The sequence below is a fragment of the Syzygium oleosum genome, unplaced genomic scaffold, assembly GCF_021117445.2.
Source record: "Syzygium oleosum isolate NSW1041296 unplaced genomic scaffold, Sole_v2.1 Sole_v2.19, whole genome shotgun sequence".
Classification (NCBI taxonomy): Eukaryota; Viridiplantae; Streptophyta; class Magnoliopsida; order Myrtales; family Myrtaceae; genus Syzygium; species Syzygium oleosum.
Window position 1 is genome coordinate 729,599 of NW_026607503.1, and position 19,114 is coordinate 748,712.

General features: G+C 40.7%; 2 protein-coding genes across 2 annotated transcripts; both read left to right on the forward strand.

Moving 5' to 3' along the window:
• The first annotated feature begins 335 nt into the window (after positions 1-335).
• On the forward strand, positions 336-3,415 carry LOC115670204 (tropinone reductase homolog At5g06060-like). The gene is made up of 5 exons (XM_030591415.2): positions 336-545; positions 2,184-2,391; positions 2,503-2,719; positions 2,819-2,925; positions 3,039-3,415. Exons 1-5 carry the CDS (start codon positions 427-429, stop codon positions 3,225-3,227), a joined length of 840 nt encoding a protein of 279 aa, XP_030447275.1. The 5' UTR covers positions 336-426; the 3' UTR covers positions 3,228-3,415.
• A 13,406-nt stretch (positions 3,416-16,821) lies between these two features.
• LOC130140472 (tropinone reductase homolog At5g06060-like) lies at positions 16,822-19,071 on the forward strand. Its single transcript, XM_056319894.1, has 5 exons — positions 16,822-17,049; positions 17,912-18,119; positions 18,231-18,447; positions 18,547-18,653; positions 18,768-19,071. Exons 1-5 carry the CDS (start codon positions 16,928-16,930, stop codon positions 18,954-18,956), a joined length of 843 nt encoding a protein of 280 aa, XP_056175869.1. The 5' UTR covers positions 16,822-16,927; the 3' UTR covers positions 18,957-19,071.
• The last annotated feature ends 43 nt before the right edge of the window (positions 19,072-19,114 follow it).

Below are 19,114 nucleotides of genomic sequence, written 5' to 3' on the forward strand. Positions count from 1 at the left end.
GAAAAACAGTTTTCTTAGTCGTTGATTATCCGGGAAACGAAGGCGACTTTCACCGAACCAATGCACAAGAGCTGATTTACCGGTACCAACACATTTCCATTAGCTTGCTATCGATTTCAATCTACGTGTATCATCTAATAAAGTCTTTGCCTAAGACTCATCATTGATGAGAACTCTTGTCTGGACTCGAATTTAATAACACCAATGCGCGACAATTATTGATCTAACAAAATCCTATGTATGGAGCCCGTATAAGATTTCACAAAATAAACAATTGATTCACTTGATACAAAAGACAAAATAAACAATTGTCCTCTGCCAATTGCCGACTAATATAACACGGGTGGAGTCAGAGAGACGTATTAGACCCAGAAAGAAAAAAAGAAGAGTTTAGGGGAAGAATCACATTTCCAAAAGAGAGAGAGAATGGCTCAAGAGGGGAATGGGACTGCGAGTAGAGGTAGCAGCCGCATCGGCGACAACGAAAACAGGTGGTCGCTTCAGGGAATGACGGCTCTTGTCACCGGTGGAACAAAAGGAATCGGGTCTCTCTCTCTTTATCACTCTCTCTCACCCGACACTTCGTTCTTTTATATCAATGATTTAGATGATCGATCATCCGTTATGATTTATGTTGGAGGAGAAAACATCGTGACAATCTTGAAATCCCGTTCCTCTATAATAATTTGAGCGACAGTAAGATTATGCACTAACTAGGGCAATCCGCGGTCAATGTACTTCTTGTCCCAGCAAGAACAAATTCAGCCTAGAATGTCTAGGCCGGGCATAGTCTTAGCCAAAACAAATCGAGCCAAGATGTATAAATTTAAGCACTTTAAAGTGGGTTTTTTTATATCATGTTTGGGCTCGAAAAAAATCGTTCTGACTAGAGCGTGTCGACCGGACTTCCTGTTGTAAAAAATAAAATGGCTTCGAATCAAAAGAGCAATCAAGTCGGACTTTGAGGCGTGATATCACTTTCCTTAAGGATTTATTTGCCCTACAATTGTTGCTAATGGTCACCGGCAAAAATCCTCCAGGATACAACAAAGTCTCAAAATGAGAATACTAGATAGCAATTCTAGTATTTCTCCAGGGTCTCTCTAGGAAACAAAAGAAATGATGGCTGTAGTTTTCGAAAGAAGACTTGAAGAAATTGATCTCTATTTTCTTTCTTGCCAAAAACTGACATATATAGAAATCGGTCTTAAAGAACATTGGCAACTCTTCACGAAAGGTTGCAAAGCTAACAAAGATATTCCTTCGGAAGAAGTTGCAAACTGAATAGATGCAACCCTTCGGAAAAGATTGAAAACTGAACAAGTATAATCTCCAAAAGTTGTCTTGGAAAGACACATGTAAAATTCGGAATAAAATAAATAAATAAATAAATATATAATTCCGAATTTTCATAATTTCGAAAATTACTTAATAAACAAAAAACAACCTTTCAACTAATAAAAAATTAATAAGATAACCTTACGAAATAAAACAAAAAACAACCTTTGCGCCAAAATCGCGCATCCGCACGCGGGCATTGTGTGGACTAGCACACACCCCATTGTCTTCACTCTAAGGAGCAAGAAGATATTCACAGTTATAAAGCAGCCCACTTTCTCAAAACTTTCCTATGTGGGACAAATGAAAGAGCATTATTTTGTTTGTTTTACGAACAAACATCCAACACTTCCAACCATCAAGAATTTTTTAACCGAGCAAGTGATAGCGGATGCTTCTGAATCCAATAATGTTCGAATCCGTGGATAAAAAGCCTAGACAATTGATATCATCTCTACTTAAAACTTTATATGATAAAAACGACGAGAGACATGATTAGTGAGTTTAATTACTTTGAGGATGTCGTCGCTGGGTCACCGATTCATTCGTTACCTTTTTAAGTTCTGTAGCCTTTAGACGTTGATAACTCATTTGACGTAGCATTACCTAAGAGAATTAGTTTCTCCTTTTGTGATTTCCCAAATAAAACTTCAGTGCATTCAAAGGCTTTAATTATTGGTTTGACTTCAACTGCGATGCGGCCAAATCATCCGCATATTGATGGGTATCACATGTCCTAAGGTCTGGTCACATGGAATTTCTTCTTATGGAAAAGAAAAGTGCTTAATCTTTTCTTGTTTGCAATCACGAGTTGGTGAGTAATCATGTTGTTGTACCATGATTAGGCATGCCATTGTGGAGGAACTAGCGAGGCTTGGGGCGACCGTGTATACCTGCTCTAGAAATGAAGCCGAAATTAATGAATGCTTGAAAGATTGGAAGAGCAAGGGTTTTCGAGTCACGGGTTCGGCTTGCGACGTTTCCTCCAAATCGGAGCAAGAGAAGCTGATGCTCAGCGTGTCACCCCTCTTCGATGGCAAGCTCAACATCCTTGTAAGTCTAAGTCGTCTTTGACCCCGTGGATCCAATAACAATATTAATAACAAGGTTGTGGTTTGTGCTTATCTTTCAATAAAGTTTGTTCGTGGTTTTCATTTGTGGTAGATAAACAACATTGGGACCAACATTGTAAAGACGACCATGGATTACACAGCGGAAGATTTTTCCTTCATCATGACAACTAACTTCGAATCGGCTTACCATCTGAGCCAGCTCGCGCATCCCCTTCTGAAGGCCTCGGGAGCTGGAAGCATTGTGTTCTTATCATCCGTTTGCGGCATTGTTTCAGTGAACGTCGGATCAATTTACTCGGCCACCAAAGGTAAATGTGAATTTTCATAAGTAACTATCTAAACACTGTTAATATGGAATTAAACAAAGTGCGTTTGTTTTCTGTTTTTGTATCCGAATTGATTGGCAGGAGCAATGAACCAATTGACCAAAAATTTGGCATGCGAATGGGCTAAGGACAACATAAGGAGTAACTCTGTTGCACCTTGGTTCATACTGACTCCACTAGCCGAGCTTGTAATTTGATCTTCTAAGGCTTTGAATTTTCGCTCATGCTCGAAAATAGTTCACTTCATAGATCTTGACCATGTTTGCCATCATGATTTGACGTCAAGCATCTGTCGTCGCAGGTACTTGGTGACAAGAATTTTCACGAGGAGGTGATAGCAAGGACGCCGCTCGGCCGCACTGGAGAGCCAGAGGAGGTGTCGTCATTAGTGGCCTTCTTGTGCTTGCCGGCGGCCTCTTACATAACAGGGCAGACTATTTGTGTTGATGGAGGGTTCACCGTGAATGGCTTCTTATTTCCTGGAGCATGAGTCCAACTTTCTTCTATCAGTAAGATGTTCATCATGCATTGTCGTTTCAGGGACAAAGAAGTTTATTTTTCACCAATAAGGACAACATCTCTAATGTGTGTATGTGGACAATTTCTTGATCATACAAGTGTCAGGAAGAGTAGCTTCTATGCTACTTTATGTTTATCTACTCCGACTTTCTATTCACACCGGCGGAAAAATTTCAAATGAATCCTAAATCTATTGGGCGGATATTAATCCTGTCTGAAATTTTTAAATTTTGCAAATGTAATTTTAAACATTTTCATAAAATTCTAATATAATTCTTCAGATTAATTTTTTTCTAAAAATGTTAATATGGCAGATCACTCATCCCGATTGTCCTACATAGTATGGTCGCTTTTTTTTTATTTTTGTTTTCTCCGTCAATTTTTTCCACAAATATAGGATTTCCTGACATTTTCTGAACTTTCTCTTTTTTTCCACAAATATAGGATTTCCACAATTTTTTTCTTATAATTTTCTAAACTTTCTCTTTTTTTGACATGTTTTTCTTTGGTGATTACCATTCATCTTCTTCTTGCTTCTTTTCATGTTCATCTTTTTTGGGATAAGTATACCGCAAGTTCCATAACTTTGGGACGGCATTCACTTGAATGCCATAATTTCTAGAAAATATTCATTTGAGTGCCATAACTTCGAAATGATCATTTGAGTACCATAGATTTTGAAAAACTTTCATCCAAGTGTCCAAAATCTGACATGGCATGGCACTTGTGGTGAATATTTTTTTAAAGTTGTGGGACTCAGTTAATCAATTGAATTCGACAAAAAAAAGTGATTAATTAAAAAGTTATATGGCACCCAAGTGATCAGAAAAAAATTATGCTACTCAAGTGAGCGCCATACAAAAATTATGATACTCAAGTGATAAAAAAAATTATGACACTTAAGTGAGCGCCATACAAAAGTTATGGCACTTATATTATCTTTTTATTTTTATTTTTTTCAAAAACACACACCTCTCTTATCCAGAAATCAGCACTCACGAAGTGACGGCGTCGCCACCCACCTCTCGCATAAACCACCGTTGCTCTGCTTCTAGAGAGGGAGAGAGGCAGAGGCAAAAAAGAGCATCAAGCTTTAAGATTCAGTCCAATGGCCAGGTGTTTTAGCTTCACGGCGACGAGGGACTAGTGCCTCCGCTTCTCCTTCTCGCAAGTCTGGCGTCAAGTCCACCGTCACCGACCTGGCCGCTTCGGTGACGGCACGGTGATGCAATGTCGGGTCCACAAGACTCCCAATCTGGTGAGGCCCAACCTCCTCCTCATCCACAGCATCGGAGCCAACGGAATGTGGTGGTGGAACGACTTCGTCTTCCCGCTTGCTGCCCGCATCATCGTGTACGTCTACTTCGCCGACTTCTACAGGATGAGGCACGAGCGGAGCGAGCAATTCCAAGCCCAGTGCGTGGTTGCTCTAATGGAGGCAATTGATGTGAAGAAGATGGATGTCGTGGGGATGAGCTACGGAGGGTTTGTGGTAGGGTTGTGCAAAATGGACCACTCAATTCGAGAACCGCCCGATTTGGTCCAGTTCTCGGGATCCGATTCCAGCTCCCTAAAAGTGGAACTGGTATCCTGATAGTTCAGTTCCTGGTTCAAAAGGGAACTGGACCGACTATATTTATATAAATATATATATTACTTCAAAAAAAATTAGTTAAAAGTGAATTAAACCCTAAATGAAGTACGTTTTTTGGTTCGTCTTTTCAATTTGAGGATCATTACTGATGTTTGATCATTCATGTTTGCAAAATAATCCTTATCTCTCGATGATTGGTGGGTTTAGTTTATTATTTTTGATCTGCAATATATAAATCTGCTTTTTAATTTTTGTTTATTGTGGAAAATATATGAGCACATAGTTAGGACCAACCGGTCCGGATCCCTAGTTCGTGGAATACACCATTGGTGGTTCAATCCAAATCCTGCTCCGGTGGGGACACGCGGTGCCCGATCCGGCTATGGCCTCTCTCAGATTCATCTCCATATATGCTTACATCGGGAGGCATCAACGATGGGTACGTTTGTTTGACAAAAAAAAAAATATGGGGACGTGTGGGCCCACATGTCAATAATTGCATCAAATTAATTTAGAAATTCAAAAGTACATTATATACACATATATTCAGAAGGCACGTAAAGCTAATTCCGAGTCCCACCAAAAATAATTTTGTTTGCGTACAGCGCATATAAAACTTATAGCCGAGTGATGTGAAATTTGATGAACGAGGTGGATGAAACCAAATAAGTTGATCTACCAATCATATTTTTATATGGCCAGAGGCACTTTCATCCAAAAGCTTTTTGCTTTTTTATGTTCTCTCTTCTCGTTTTTTTCCCTTCATCGTTCCGCAACCTCATCGCACGACCCAGGCATTGTAAGATTTTCAGCTGAGAAGATGTTCTCAGCTACAATCACTAGTCCAGCTAGCGCAAGGAAGATTCGGAAAACATCAATTGTGAAGATGAGCAACGGTTATGAAGCTGTGGACTCGAATAACTTCGAGTCTCCACAGTCAAGAAAAGGGCAGAGCAAAGCACTCCCTGTGTTCTCCCAAAACTTGGCATGGACGGAGAAAAGGTGATACCAGGAGTTTCCGAGATGATTATCAAGCTTCCATGACTTATTATATATGGACAATTTCCCTTCGAAAATTTACGAGATTACCTTTTGTGTATATTCTTGCTCTGTGACATCTATGAAGAAGTCTCTCGGATCTGGAGTCTATGATGGGTGAAGATGATGAAAAAAAAAAACAAAAGGAAGATCTCCAATCGCCAGAAAATGGTGATATTGAGAAAGAATGAACACGAATATCCTTTTAAAATTCCTTCCTTGAGAATGAATTTTTTTGGCTCCTTCCTCCTCCGTATCTCCTCTACCGCATCTCTTCCAGTCGTTTGCCCCTGTGATGAAAAACCAATTCATTTAGAAAACCCATCTGACTCAACGTTCTAGAAGACCCGCGAGTGAGATCGAAAATAAATTTGGAAAGCATTGATGTGGACATTTTTTAATAATTTTTTTTGAATTTTTTTTTATCTTTTTTATCTTTTCTTTACTTCTTTTTTTTTTAACTAAGGGCCGGTGATCACCGGATCTGGGCGAGAGCAAGCCCTCACCTAATATGGGTACCGCGGCCTCGCTCGAGGCTAGCAAGAGCCGCGACACCTTCGCTTGGCCCAAATCTAGCGAGGGCGCAGGGACCACTTGCCATCCTTAGTAGGGATGAACAAGATGGATTGACCGAAGTAGGAATCGCCCGGACCGGACCAACCGAAAATTCTAATCCGATTCCCGGTTCCCGGTTCCCAGTTCCTAAAAGTGAAACTGGTGTCCGGACAGTCCAATTTCCAGTTCCAAGGGGGGAGCCGAACTGGACCGATTGTTTTGTTTTTTAAATATCTCACGCATGCCTCCTCAATTCATACTTTGATTGGGACTAGGGAGTGTTCAGTCCTCTAAATGCTCCAAATCCAGCCAAACGAAGCCAACTTGCTCTTGCTAACAAATGATCAAAAAGTGACGCTAGAGATGAGGAGAGACAACAGAGACTGAGGTCGATATTTAAGGTGGGCAACCCAAAACTGGTCGAAATAACATTGACCCGGATCTCATCGTTCAAGACTTCATATAAATCAAAGAGGTAAGACACGTGCTTTGAAAATCCCACACCAGCCAAAGACAGATGATGATAGAAGGTCACGCTTGCATATGAATACACAGGAGTAGAGACAAAGCGCCTTTCAAGGTGAGACAAGAGCTATCAAACTCCGTTTGCTGGCATCATCTCCCTCATCATGTCTTACAAAGATGTTCAGAACTCAATGGACCCACCGAATTATTCTCTTGAGTTCTGTTTATGCTCAACAAGCGCAGTACGTCGTCACTAGTTAATTATTGGACGATAAAAGATTTCTCGGTGATGGAGAGCGAGGCATTTTTCCTTTGAACTTGACCGGTTTCATTGGACCGCTCGGAAACTGATCACCCCTACTCCCCGGCCACAACAAGGGCCGCTGGTCCTCAGTAAAAAAAATCAAAGTAAAGAAAAAAAAACAATAAATAATAAATAATTATAAAAAAGTTCAAAAAATTATTTAAAAATGTACACGTTAGTGCAGGCCGTGTCACGTAGGATTGATGCGGAATTTATTAGTGGTGCGTTTCTGGACCGATTGGACAAACAAAAGTCCAAACGGAAAGCCAAATGGTATTAGATAGTATTTTTTCTATTATTTTAGTATTTTTTTATGAGTTAATTTTAAGGGTCGTTTTTGTAATTTTGCTATTTGATGCTTATTAACTTTCCTATTATGATTAGGTTTCCAATTCAGATTAGGTAACTTTCCTATTATGATTAGGTTTAACCCCTATAAAAGGGTGTTTAGGGTTTGTTTTGAAAAGAGAACATTATTATCATCAATATTGAATTTCGAGATTTTTCTCTCTAAGCAAGGTTTTGCTTGAATTATTCACTGAACGTTGCGTCAGGTGGTATCAGAGCCTATGGCGACTGGCGGTGGTCTTCGTGACGATGCTCAGGAGACTAGAGCCCCAACCCTTGGGGACGACGCGCTGCAACGTTTGGAACAGCGTTTAATGGAACGCTTGGATCAACGATTCGATCAAAGTCTTCGTCATTTCGAAGAACGATTTAACGAGTTAACAGAACGATTCGAAGGTCTCGGCGTTGATGTGAACCGGAATCGGCAGAACGACAGAAGGCCGGGTGCAGATCTTGCTCGTGGTGATCCTGTTGATAGGCATGTTCCTGTCCGCAGGCAGAATAACCTTCTGTTTTCAAAGAGTTTGGAAGAAGAAGAAACTAAAATTTTTGATGAGGAACGTGCTGATTATGGCGGCAGACGTCGTCATGGAGGATTTCAAGGAGGATATGATCGGAGAGATGGAAGACGACAACGCTATGACGATCGTGAAGGTAACGACTTTAAATTGAAAGTCGATATCCCTTATTTTAATGGTAGTCTGGGTATAGAAGAATTTCTGAATTAACTTGCTGATATAGATAGATTTTTTGATTATATGGAGACCTCTAGTGAGAAAAGGGTGCGATTAGTAGCCTGTAGATTAAAGGGGGGTGCGTCTGCATGGTGAGAGAGATTACAGAATAGGAAGGAACGAGAAGGGAAAGATAGAGTTCGAACTTGGACTAGGATGAGGAGGCTGCTGAAGCAAGAATTCCTTCCACCCGACTATGAGCAGATTATGTTCCAGCAGTACCAACGTTGCCAGCAGGGCAATCGGACTGTGCATGAGTATACGGCCGAATTTATGAGATTGGCGGAGCGGAATAATTTATTAGAGATGGAGGGACAGCAAGTGGCCAGATATCTTGATGGTTTGAAACCCTTCATTCGAGATAAAATTAGAGTACAGTTTCTGTGAAATTTAACTGAAGCCAAGAATATGGCGATGAAGGCAGAATTGATGCAGCAAGATAGGGGAAGAAGAGGCTACGAAAATTATCGAGGTAGCAGTTCGAGCAGTTCGGTAGAAAATAGCAGTTTCAATAATCGCTTTAACGCAGGGCGAAATCAGGAAGATAAGGCGGTAGAAAAGCGCCCTATGAACGAGTCGAGGGATAAGGGAACGCAAGCGCAGAAAACTGCGAACCCTAACCCTTATGCTAAACCAGCCGCGATAAAGTGTTACAGGTGTAATCAGCCTGAACACCGATCTAATGAATGCCCTCAGAGAAAGACCGTAAACGTAGCAGCGAGAGAAGAGGAGGAAGATGGATATTGCTATGCGCCGGATGGTGAGGACGATGATTTTGAAGATGAAGAAGAGGAGCAAGTAAACTGTGTGGTGCGCAGGATGATGTTGGCCCCAAAACAGGAAGATGATTCGCAGCGCCATCAGTTATTCCGAACCAGGTGCACTATTATGGGAAAGATCTTTGCTGTGGTTATTGATAGTGGAAGCATGGAGAATATCATTGGGAAGGAGGCAGTGAAGAAGTTGGGAATACCCGTAGAGAAGCATCCTAATCCCTATACGTTAGGATGGATTAAATCTGGAGCGGAAAGAATTCAGATAACTGAGCGATGTAAAATTCCATTCTCCATCGGTAAGTATCATGATGAGCTGTATTGTGATGTAGTAGACATGGATGTATGTCATGTGTTATTTGGGAGGCCGTGGCAATTTGATGTAGATGCTCAGCATTCGGGAAGAAGCAATCAGTATAACCTTGTGAAGGATGGAGTGAAGTATACGTTGCTACCCCTGAAGAACAAAGGAAAACAAGCTGTTGAAAATAATTTCCTTACCCTTACGAGGAAATTTGAAGCTGAGGTTAAGGAGACTCGATAGATTCACGTGCTGGTCGTGAAACAAGCAATTGAGACTGAGGCTGAATTACAAGTGGAGGAGCAGCCCGAATCAGTTAAACCTTTATTGAAAGAATTTAGCGAACTGATGCCTGAAGAGATTCCAGATGGGTTGCCGCCTATGCGTGATATTCAGCACCATATAGACTTAATTCCTGGTGCTAGTCTGCCAAATTTACCGCACTACAGGATGAGTCCTAAGGAGAGTGAGATTCTGAAAGAAAAGGTGGAGGAGTTATTGCGAAAGGGGCACATTCAGAATAGCATGAGCCCATGTGCTGTTCCGGCCTTGTTGACTCCTAAGAAAGATGGGAGTTGGCGGATGTGTGTAGATAGCAGGGCCATTAATAAAATAACCGTGGGCTATAAGTTTCCAATTCCGAGATTGGATGACATGCTGGATAGGTTGCACGGTGCTAAGTGGTTCTCGAAGCTGGATTTGAAGAATGGATACCATCAGATTCGGATTCGGCCCGGAAATGAGTGGAAGACAGCTTTCAAAATAAAGGAGGGGTTAATGGTTGGTGATACCTTTTGGACTTTCCAATCCTCCAAGCACTTTCACGAGGCTTATGAATCAGGTTCTGAAATTTTTTATTGGCAAATTTGTTGTAATTTATTTTGATGATATCTTGATTTATAGTAAGACCGAGGAGGATCATCTGATGCATTTAAGGGAGGTGTTGACAGCCTTACAGATTAATAAGCTGTATATTAATCTTAAGAAGTGCAGTTTTTTAACTAATAAGCTGTTATTCTTGGGGTTTATTATTACTGCTGAAGGAATAGAGGTAGATGAGGCGAAGGTAAGAGCAATCAGAGAGTGGCCGACTCCTAAAACAGTTTCTGACGTTAGGAGTTTTCATGGGTTGGCTACTTTTTATCGGCGATTTATTAAGAATTTTAGTACTATCGCAGCCCCAATTACTGAATGTATAAAGAAAGGCAAATTTCTATGAGGAGAGGAAGCTGAGAATAGTTTTGCTATTTTGAAGGAGAAGTTATGTACTGCACATGTTCTTGCTTTACCTGATTTTGATAAACCGTTTAAAGTTGACTGTGATGCTAGTGGAGTGGGTATAGGAGCTGTTTTATCTCAAGAGCGCAGACCAATTTGCTATTTCAGTGAGAAGCTTAGCGAGGCGAGACAGAAGTGGAGCACTTATGACAAAGAATTTTATTCTGTCGTAAGGGCTTTGAAGACCTGGTAGCATTATCTGATTGGGAAAGAATTCGTCCTTTATTCTGATCATGAAGCTTTGAAGTATCTGAATAGTCAGAAGAGGATTAACAAAGATATGCATGCGCGATGGTGTCAATTTTTGCAAAAATTTCCTTTCAGATTACAGCATAAGTCAGGTGTGCATAATGTTGTAGCAGATACATTGAGTAGGAGAGCTGGCTTGTTGATTATATTAAGCCAAGACATCTTGGGGTTCGAGCAGCTGAAAGATTGTTATGCAGATGATGATGACTTTGGGCAAATTTAGAAGTCATGTGCTTCTGGTCAACCTGTGCAAGAATTTTATGTGCAGGATGGCTATTTGATGCGTAGCAACCAGCTTTGCCTTCCTCGAACATCATTACGAGAGAAGGTAATTCGTGATTTACATGATGGAGGATTAGCTGCACACCTGGGTCGTAATAAAACTATTGCTGCAGTCCGGGAGCGATTTTACTGGCCCCAGTTGCGTAGAGATGTCAGCAGTTCTATTGGCAGGTCGCCTTTTTCTGTTGTTTATATAAAGGCGCCTCAGCATACTCTGGATTTGGTACAGTTGCCTAAGCAAGCGGATAAAAGTGTAGCAGCGGATCATATGGCTAAACAGATTGTGGAAGTGCATCATGAAGTCAAACAGAAGCTAGAGGAAGCTAATCAGAAGTATAAAGCTGGAGCAGATAAGCACAGGCGAAAGCAGGTGTTTGCGGTAGGTGATCAAGTCATGGTTTTTCTTCGTAAAGAGCGATTACCAGCTGGATCTTACAGTAAATTACAGCCAAAGAAGTATGGACCTTACGCTGTCAGCAAGAAGATCAACGATAATGCTTATGTTATAGACCTTCCACATAGCATGGGCATATCCAACACTTTTAATGTTGCTGATTTGTCACCGTTTCATGAGTCCACAGAGCCGTTATATCCAGATCCTGATTTTAACTCGAGGACGAGTTCTTTTCAAGTGGAGGAGAATGATGCGGAATTTATTAGTGGTGTGTTTCTGGACCGATTGGACAAACAGAAGTCCAAACGGAAAGCGAAACGGTGATGCGATTAGATGGTTTTTTTTCTATTATTTTAGTATTTTTTATGAGTTAATTTTAAGGGTCGTTTTTGTAATTTTGCTATTTGATGCTTATTAACTTTCCTATTATGATTAGATTTCCTATTATGATTAGGTTTCCAATTCAGATTAGGTAACTTTCTATTATGATTAGGTTTCCTATTGTAATTAGGTTTAACCCCTATAAAAGGGTGTTTAGGGTTTGTTTTGAAAAGAGAACATTATTATCATCAATATTGAATTTCGAGATTTTTCTCTCTAAGCAAGGTTTTTTCTTGAATTATTCGTTGAACACTGCGTCAAGGACAGCTAGCGTCCTCAATAACAATTTGCAACCAAAATTGGCTGGATAGACTCAATTGGCAAAATGTGAAAATGTCTAGAATTAAATTACCATATTTGAAATGTTGGATTAAATTGGCACAAGTGTAACAGTTATAAAAATTGTCCCCAAGAAAGGTGGCCACAAGATTTTCCTAAATAATCTTTTGTATCGTTAATAAAACTAGTTAAAGGAAAATGTCATCATTATCAATAACGATTTATGCATGGATAAGTTTTCGCTGACCGTAAAAGTAATATTCATTCATTCAATTTTTTGAGGAAGAAAAATGTTTTCTAAGTCGTTGATTATCCGGGAAACGAAAGTGACTCACACCGGACCAATGCACAAGAGCTGATGTACCGGGACCAACACATTTTCATTAGCTTGCTGGGGATTTCAATCTGCCTGTATCATGTAAAAGAGTCTTTGTCTAAGACTCGTCACGTGTGAGAACACTTGTGTGGACTCGAATCCAGTAACACCAATGCACGACAATTGTTGATTGACTTGATATAAAAGGTAAAATAAACATGTATGGCAGATTTTTAATGGTTCTCATTGACAGAACTTTGACGGAGGGTAATATGTCACATAGGTATAAGTTTGAGATTTTTTGTGTTATAGAAAAAAGTTTAGGACAAATATGCCACCGTGAGCATAGTTTAAGGTTTTTTTTATAAAAATGGTTAATACCATGAAAACCTCAAACTGATACACCTGTGACAAATTAATCCCAAACTAATTTTTTGATTACAAAAAATCCCAAATTGGTACATCCGTAATAAATTTACCCTCATTTAGTTTCCGTTAAATTTTACCGTCAAAGTTCTGAGTTTGATGACACGTATGTATCAATTTGGGGTTTTATCCTTCGTTTGTCATATGTGTAATAATTTATGGTTTTTCGTGATATTAATCCAATTTAAAGAAGGGTAAATTTGTCACAAATGTACCAGTTTGGGATTTTTTTGTGGTCAAAAAATTAGTTTTGAGTAAATATGTCACAAGTGTACCAGTTTGGGATTTTTTGTTGTCAAAAAAATAATTTAGGGTAAATTTATCACATGTGTATTAAGTTTATGATTTTTCTTGATATTAACCTTTATAAAATTATAGATATGGTTAATACCACGAAAAACCCTAAACTAGTACACATGTGACAGATTTGCTCCAAACTGATACATCTATGACAATTTTACCCCGAACTTTTTTTTTAACCACCAAAAACCCCAAACTGGTACACCTGCGACAATTTTACCCCAAACTATTTTTTTAATAATATTTTTTTTGAATTTTTTTTTAGTTTTTCTTTTCTTTTCTTTTTCCTTTCCTTTTCTTTTTCCTTCATCTTCTTTATCTTCAACCTCTGGCTGGAGAGGTCGGCCCCGCCGGCGGCTAGCGAGGCCGACCTCGCCGACAACTGGCGAGGTCGGCCTTGCCCCACCCCTGGCGAGGTTCGACCTCGCCAGTTGCCGGTGAGGGGTCGGCCCCGCCGTCACTGGCGAGGCTCGGCCCTGTCGGCAACTGGCGAGGTCGGCCTCGCCCAGAAGCGGCGAGGTTGTGCCTCGCCAGTGACAGTGAGGACGACCCCTCGCCGGCAACTGGCAAGGTTCAACCTCGCCGCTTCTGGGCGAGGTTGATCTCGCCAGTTGCTGGCGGGGCCGAGCCTCACCAGCGGCCGGCGGGGCCGAGCCTCGCCAACGGTCAGCAGGGCCGGCCTCGCCGGCAACTGGCGAGGTCGGCCTTGCCCACTCCTGGCGAGGGGTCGTCCTCGCCGTCACTAGCGAGGCAGCCTCGCCAGCGACGGCGAGGACGACCCCGCCAGTTGCTGACGTGGCTGAGCCTCGCCAGCAACGGCGAGGACGACCCCTCGCCAGGGGTGCCTCGCTAGCGACGGCGAGGACGACCCCGCCAGTTGCTGACGTGGCTGAGCCTCGCCAGCAACGGCGAGGACGACCCCTCGCCAGGGGTGGGGCAAGGTCAACCTCGCCAGTTGCCGGCGAGGCAGGCCCTGCTGGCCGGTCGTCGGACAGGCGACCAGCCAGAAGTTGAAGACGAAGGAAAAAAAAAGAAAAGGAAAGGAAAAAGAAAAGAAAAGAAAAACTAACGAAAAAAAATATTTAAAAATTAGTTCGGGGTAAAATTGTCGCAAGTGTACCAGTTTGAGGTTTTTAGTGGTCAAAAAAATTGTTCGGGATAAAATTGTCACAAGTATACCGGTTTGGGGTTTTTTGTGATTAAAAAAATAGTTTGGAGTAAATCTATCACATATGTACCAGTTTATGATTTTTTGTGGTATTAACCCTTGTAGATATGTACACACACTTCCAAGGAGAAATGCCGTCCACCACTCTTGTATAAAATGAATTGCTCTAAAATATATAATAATTTTTATATATTTACTCAACACTTCATATATTTTATAAAAGTCTGTGCAACAAGCAGACATACATGTCTAGTTGTATGTCACATCGAAATGCCAATAAGGCAACCAATAGAGGAGGGAGGGGTAAATTGGTGGATACGTGAATTTTTTTCGATCGTGCTTTTTCCATTCCTCTTTAACTTAAACACTCCCTTTCACAGTACTTTCATCATATTACCCCTTGTGTTGTCCACCAGTTAGCATGCTTCAAAAGATGCTCTTGATGTCCAACTTACTGAATCGAAAATAATTCAACACAAAGCGTAACCTCTTTCTCCAGCAAAACCACGGATTGTCCTGTAGTGATGAGTGGATCGCGAGTTACAGAGGCTTTCCGCTACCGCAACAATAGATACTGCAACACTAAGTATTTACAAGAGAAATACTCTACCTAAAGATACAATTCCAGAGTAATTCTCAATACAACCATTAGTTATAACACAAGACAATAAGCACAAAATGATTCTCGAAAATCGCAAATGTTATTCAGTGATCTCCCAATTCCTTCAAGCTAAATGATCAACCTTATAATAGATTGCTTATTCGAACATTGCTTATGAGATGATCTCGTAGCCATCGCTTGAATCGAGATTGACCTGCACAATAATCTTTGTAGAATTTTCCAAATCCTCATATGGTTGTTTCCGTAAGTACTTCAATCACCAAGCGATCATCTTGTAATCAACGAGATTTTTTATTAAACGACTATAAGAAACTTTGTACATTTCGTAAAAATAGTGGTTCTTATAAGTTGATCATAGTCAACGAGACAAATTTTGTCTTATTTTGATTCTTAAATAGTCGCTTCCAAATTCATGATGCTAACGTTCAAGAACGTTGGTTCTATAACCTCTATACGAAACACTCTCACAGGAGTGATTTTGTGATAGTCAAAATACATAGTTAAAGTACAAAGGGCGTAGGGGAGATTTCTCAACACATAACGTAGCCCCTCCTCCTCTTACCTCCTTTTCGTGCATGCTTCATCAATTAGATTGAATTGGATACTGAATAGGCCTCATTTAGAAGGTCCCATACGATTAAATATGTTGACTTGAATCTTTTTGTGGGTTACATCTGATGCATTGCTGACTGTATTAATTCAAAACTTATAACTTGGTAGTCTCTGAGTATGAACATGGACACAGCAACGGGATGATGTAAGAACCAACTGAGTTTTTAGTCATTGATAAGACCCCGAGCGAGATTTCAAACGTTTGGAGCCGCCTTAGACTCCGAACCATCGTTTGATTTGACTGGCAGCATTATGTGGCATCGAGTGGTGAGTTGTCTACGCTACTGTGGTCCTTGGGCACAAGTTTCTGCAACTTCTCCCAGCCATAATCTTTTTGATTTAGCTCGTGTAACAGGTAACTCTTCTTTTTTTGGGTAATATATTATTAGGAAAATTTCAAATAAAGACTTGAATTGAGATGATTTTCTCAAAAAATGATCCAAAGTGAGCATCGTTTCAAATAACGACATGAAGTGGACAAGTTAATTTCAAATTATGGCATGAAGTGGACAAATTAGTCTCAAATAAGGGCCTGAGCATATCGGCCGGAAAATACCCTTCTCTGAAACAAAGTCCACTTTGGGCTCTCATTTGAGAAAATCACTCTACTTCGAATTCTTATTTGAAATAAAATCCTCTTTGGTCCTTCATTCGAGAAAATTACTCCACTTCGGGCTCTTATTTGAAAATTTATCTATATTAGATTTTTTAGAGCCTATTTAGGACTTTTTAGTTTCTTTTTTGGCTTTCTCAAATTAGTAATTGCAAATTTTCTAATAAAAATTATAATCAAAACATTTAACATGACCTTAGATGTTAATATTTACCGATATACTTTTACACTGTCAGGTTATTCATTAGTAAATATGTAAGTCAAATCTTAAACGCCAAGGGCAAAAGATAAACATCAGAATGTTCAAACTCAAAGCAACTGAAAATCAATTCGAACACAAGGGGCAAAACGACACACGGAACCCCTATTTACATAGTAACAGCAATGCGTCAATTATTGATCTTGTGAAATCTTATCATGCGGAGCCCACGTGAGATTCATGAGATGAACAGTTATGTTTGCAGACTTCTATGACCGTACGTAAGTGATCTGTCCACCATATTTGTGTGGTCAGGAAGCCTCTTCCAATTGCCGTCTCTCTCTCGACCGGTCAAGGACTTACATAACACAGGTGGAGAGTTAGAGAGACGCATCAGACCCAAAAAGAAACAAGAGTGCATAGAAAGAGAGAGAGAGAGAATGGCTCAAGAGGTGAATGGGACTACTGCAGGTAGATGTAGCAGTCGCAACAACGAGGGCGAAAACAGGTGGTCGCTTCGGGGAATGACCGCTCTCGTCACCGGCGGAACCAAAGGAATCGGGTCTCTCTCTCTCGCCGAACACTTTGTTCTTTTGTGTAGATGATTTCGATGATTGATTGTCTGTTGTGATTTAGGTTGGGGAAGAAAACATTGTGATTTAGGCATTTGAAGACCATGATCAATCTTGAAATCTCATTCCTCTATAATAATTTGAGCGATAGCAGTAGGATTGTGCACTGTCTATGTCCATCTCGGGTAAAGGTACTTCTTGTCCTGGCCAGAACAAATTGAACCTAGAATTTTAAGGCCGAGCACAATCCTACCCAGAACAAATCGAGCCAAGATGGATAAATTTAAGCACTTTATTCCGTCATATCTGGCCTCAAAAGAATCGTTCCGACCAGAGCGCGTCAAACCGGCTTCCAACCATCAAGATTTTTTGAACCGCCCGAGTGATAGCGGATGCTTTTGAATTCAATAATGTTCGACTCCAAGGATAAAAAGCTAGACAATTGATATCATCCCCACTTAAAATTCTATATGATGGAATCGACGAGAGACTTGATTAGAGAGCTCAATTACTTTGAGATCGTCATTGCTGGGTGACTGATTCATAGCTAATGTTTTTTAAGTTATGTGGCCTTTAGACATTCATAGCGCATTTGAAATATCATTAGCTAATAGAATTTGCTTCTCCTTTTGTGATTTCCCAAATAAAAATCCAGTGCATTCAAAGGCTTTAATTGTTGGTTTGACTTCAATTGCGAATGCAGCCAAATCTTCCGCACTTAACATTCCTGGGTATCGCATGTACTAAGGTCTTGTCACGTGGAATTTCTTCTGCTGGAAAGGAAAAGGGCTTAATCTGTTCTTGTTTGCAATTACAAGTTGGTGAGTAATCATAATGCTGTACCATGATTAGGCATGCCATTGTGGAGGAACTAGCGAGGCTTGGGGCGACCGTGTATGCCTGCTCCAGAAATGAAGCCGAAATTAATGAATGCTTGGAAGATTGGAAGAGAAAAGGTTTCCGAGTCTTGGGTTCGGTTTGCGATGTTTCCTCAAAATCGGAGCGAGAGAAGCTGATGCTCACCGTGTCCTCCTCCTTCAACGGCAAGCTCAACATCCTGGTAAGTCTAAGTTGTCTTTGATCCCGTGGAACTAATAACGATATTAATAACTAGGTCGCAGTTTGCGCTTGTCTTTCAATGGATTTTGTTCTTGGTTTTCATTTGTGGTAGATAAACAACGTTGGGACCAACACTATAAAGACGACCGTGGATTACACAGCCGAAGATTTTTCCTTCATCATGACAACCAACTTCGAATCGGCTTACCATCTGAGCCAGCTCGCTCATCCCCTTCTCAAGGAATCGAGAGCTGGAAGTATTGTGTTCTTATCTTCCGTCTGCGGTGTCGTTTCAGTGAACGTCGGATCAATTTACGCGGCCACAAAAGGTAAATGTAAATTTTTATGAGTAACTATCTAAACAATGTTAATATGGAATTAAACAAAGTGCGTTTGTTTACTGTTTTTGTATCCGAATTGATTGGCAGGAGCAATGAACCAGTTGACCAAGAATTTGGCATGCGAATGGGCTAAGGACAACATAAGAAGCAACTCTGTTGCACCTTGGTTCATAATGACTCCACTAGCCGAGCCTGTAATTTGATCTCCGAAGACTTTAAATTTTCTCTCCTGCTCGAAAATAATTCACTACAAACGTTTTGACCATGTTCGCCATCATGATCTAATGTTAACTCAAATTTCGTCGCAGGTACTTAGTGACAAGAAGTTTCACGAAGAGGTGATAGCAAGGACGCCGCTCGGCCGCACCGGAGAGCCGGAGGAAGTGTCATCGTTAGTGGCCTTCCTGTGCTTGCCAGCTGCCTCTTACATAACGGGGCAGACCATTTGTGTCGATGGAGGGTTCACCGTGAATGGCTTCTTATTTCCGATAGCATAAGTCCAGCTTTCTTCTGCCTCTAAGATGTTCATGGTGCATTGTCATTGCGGGGACAAAGAAGTTTTTTAACCAATAATAGCAACATCTATGTACATTAATGTGTGTGCGTGGACAATTTCGTGTTCATACATAAGTATAAGGGAGAACTCTTACTTTCA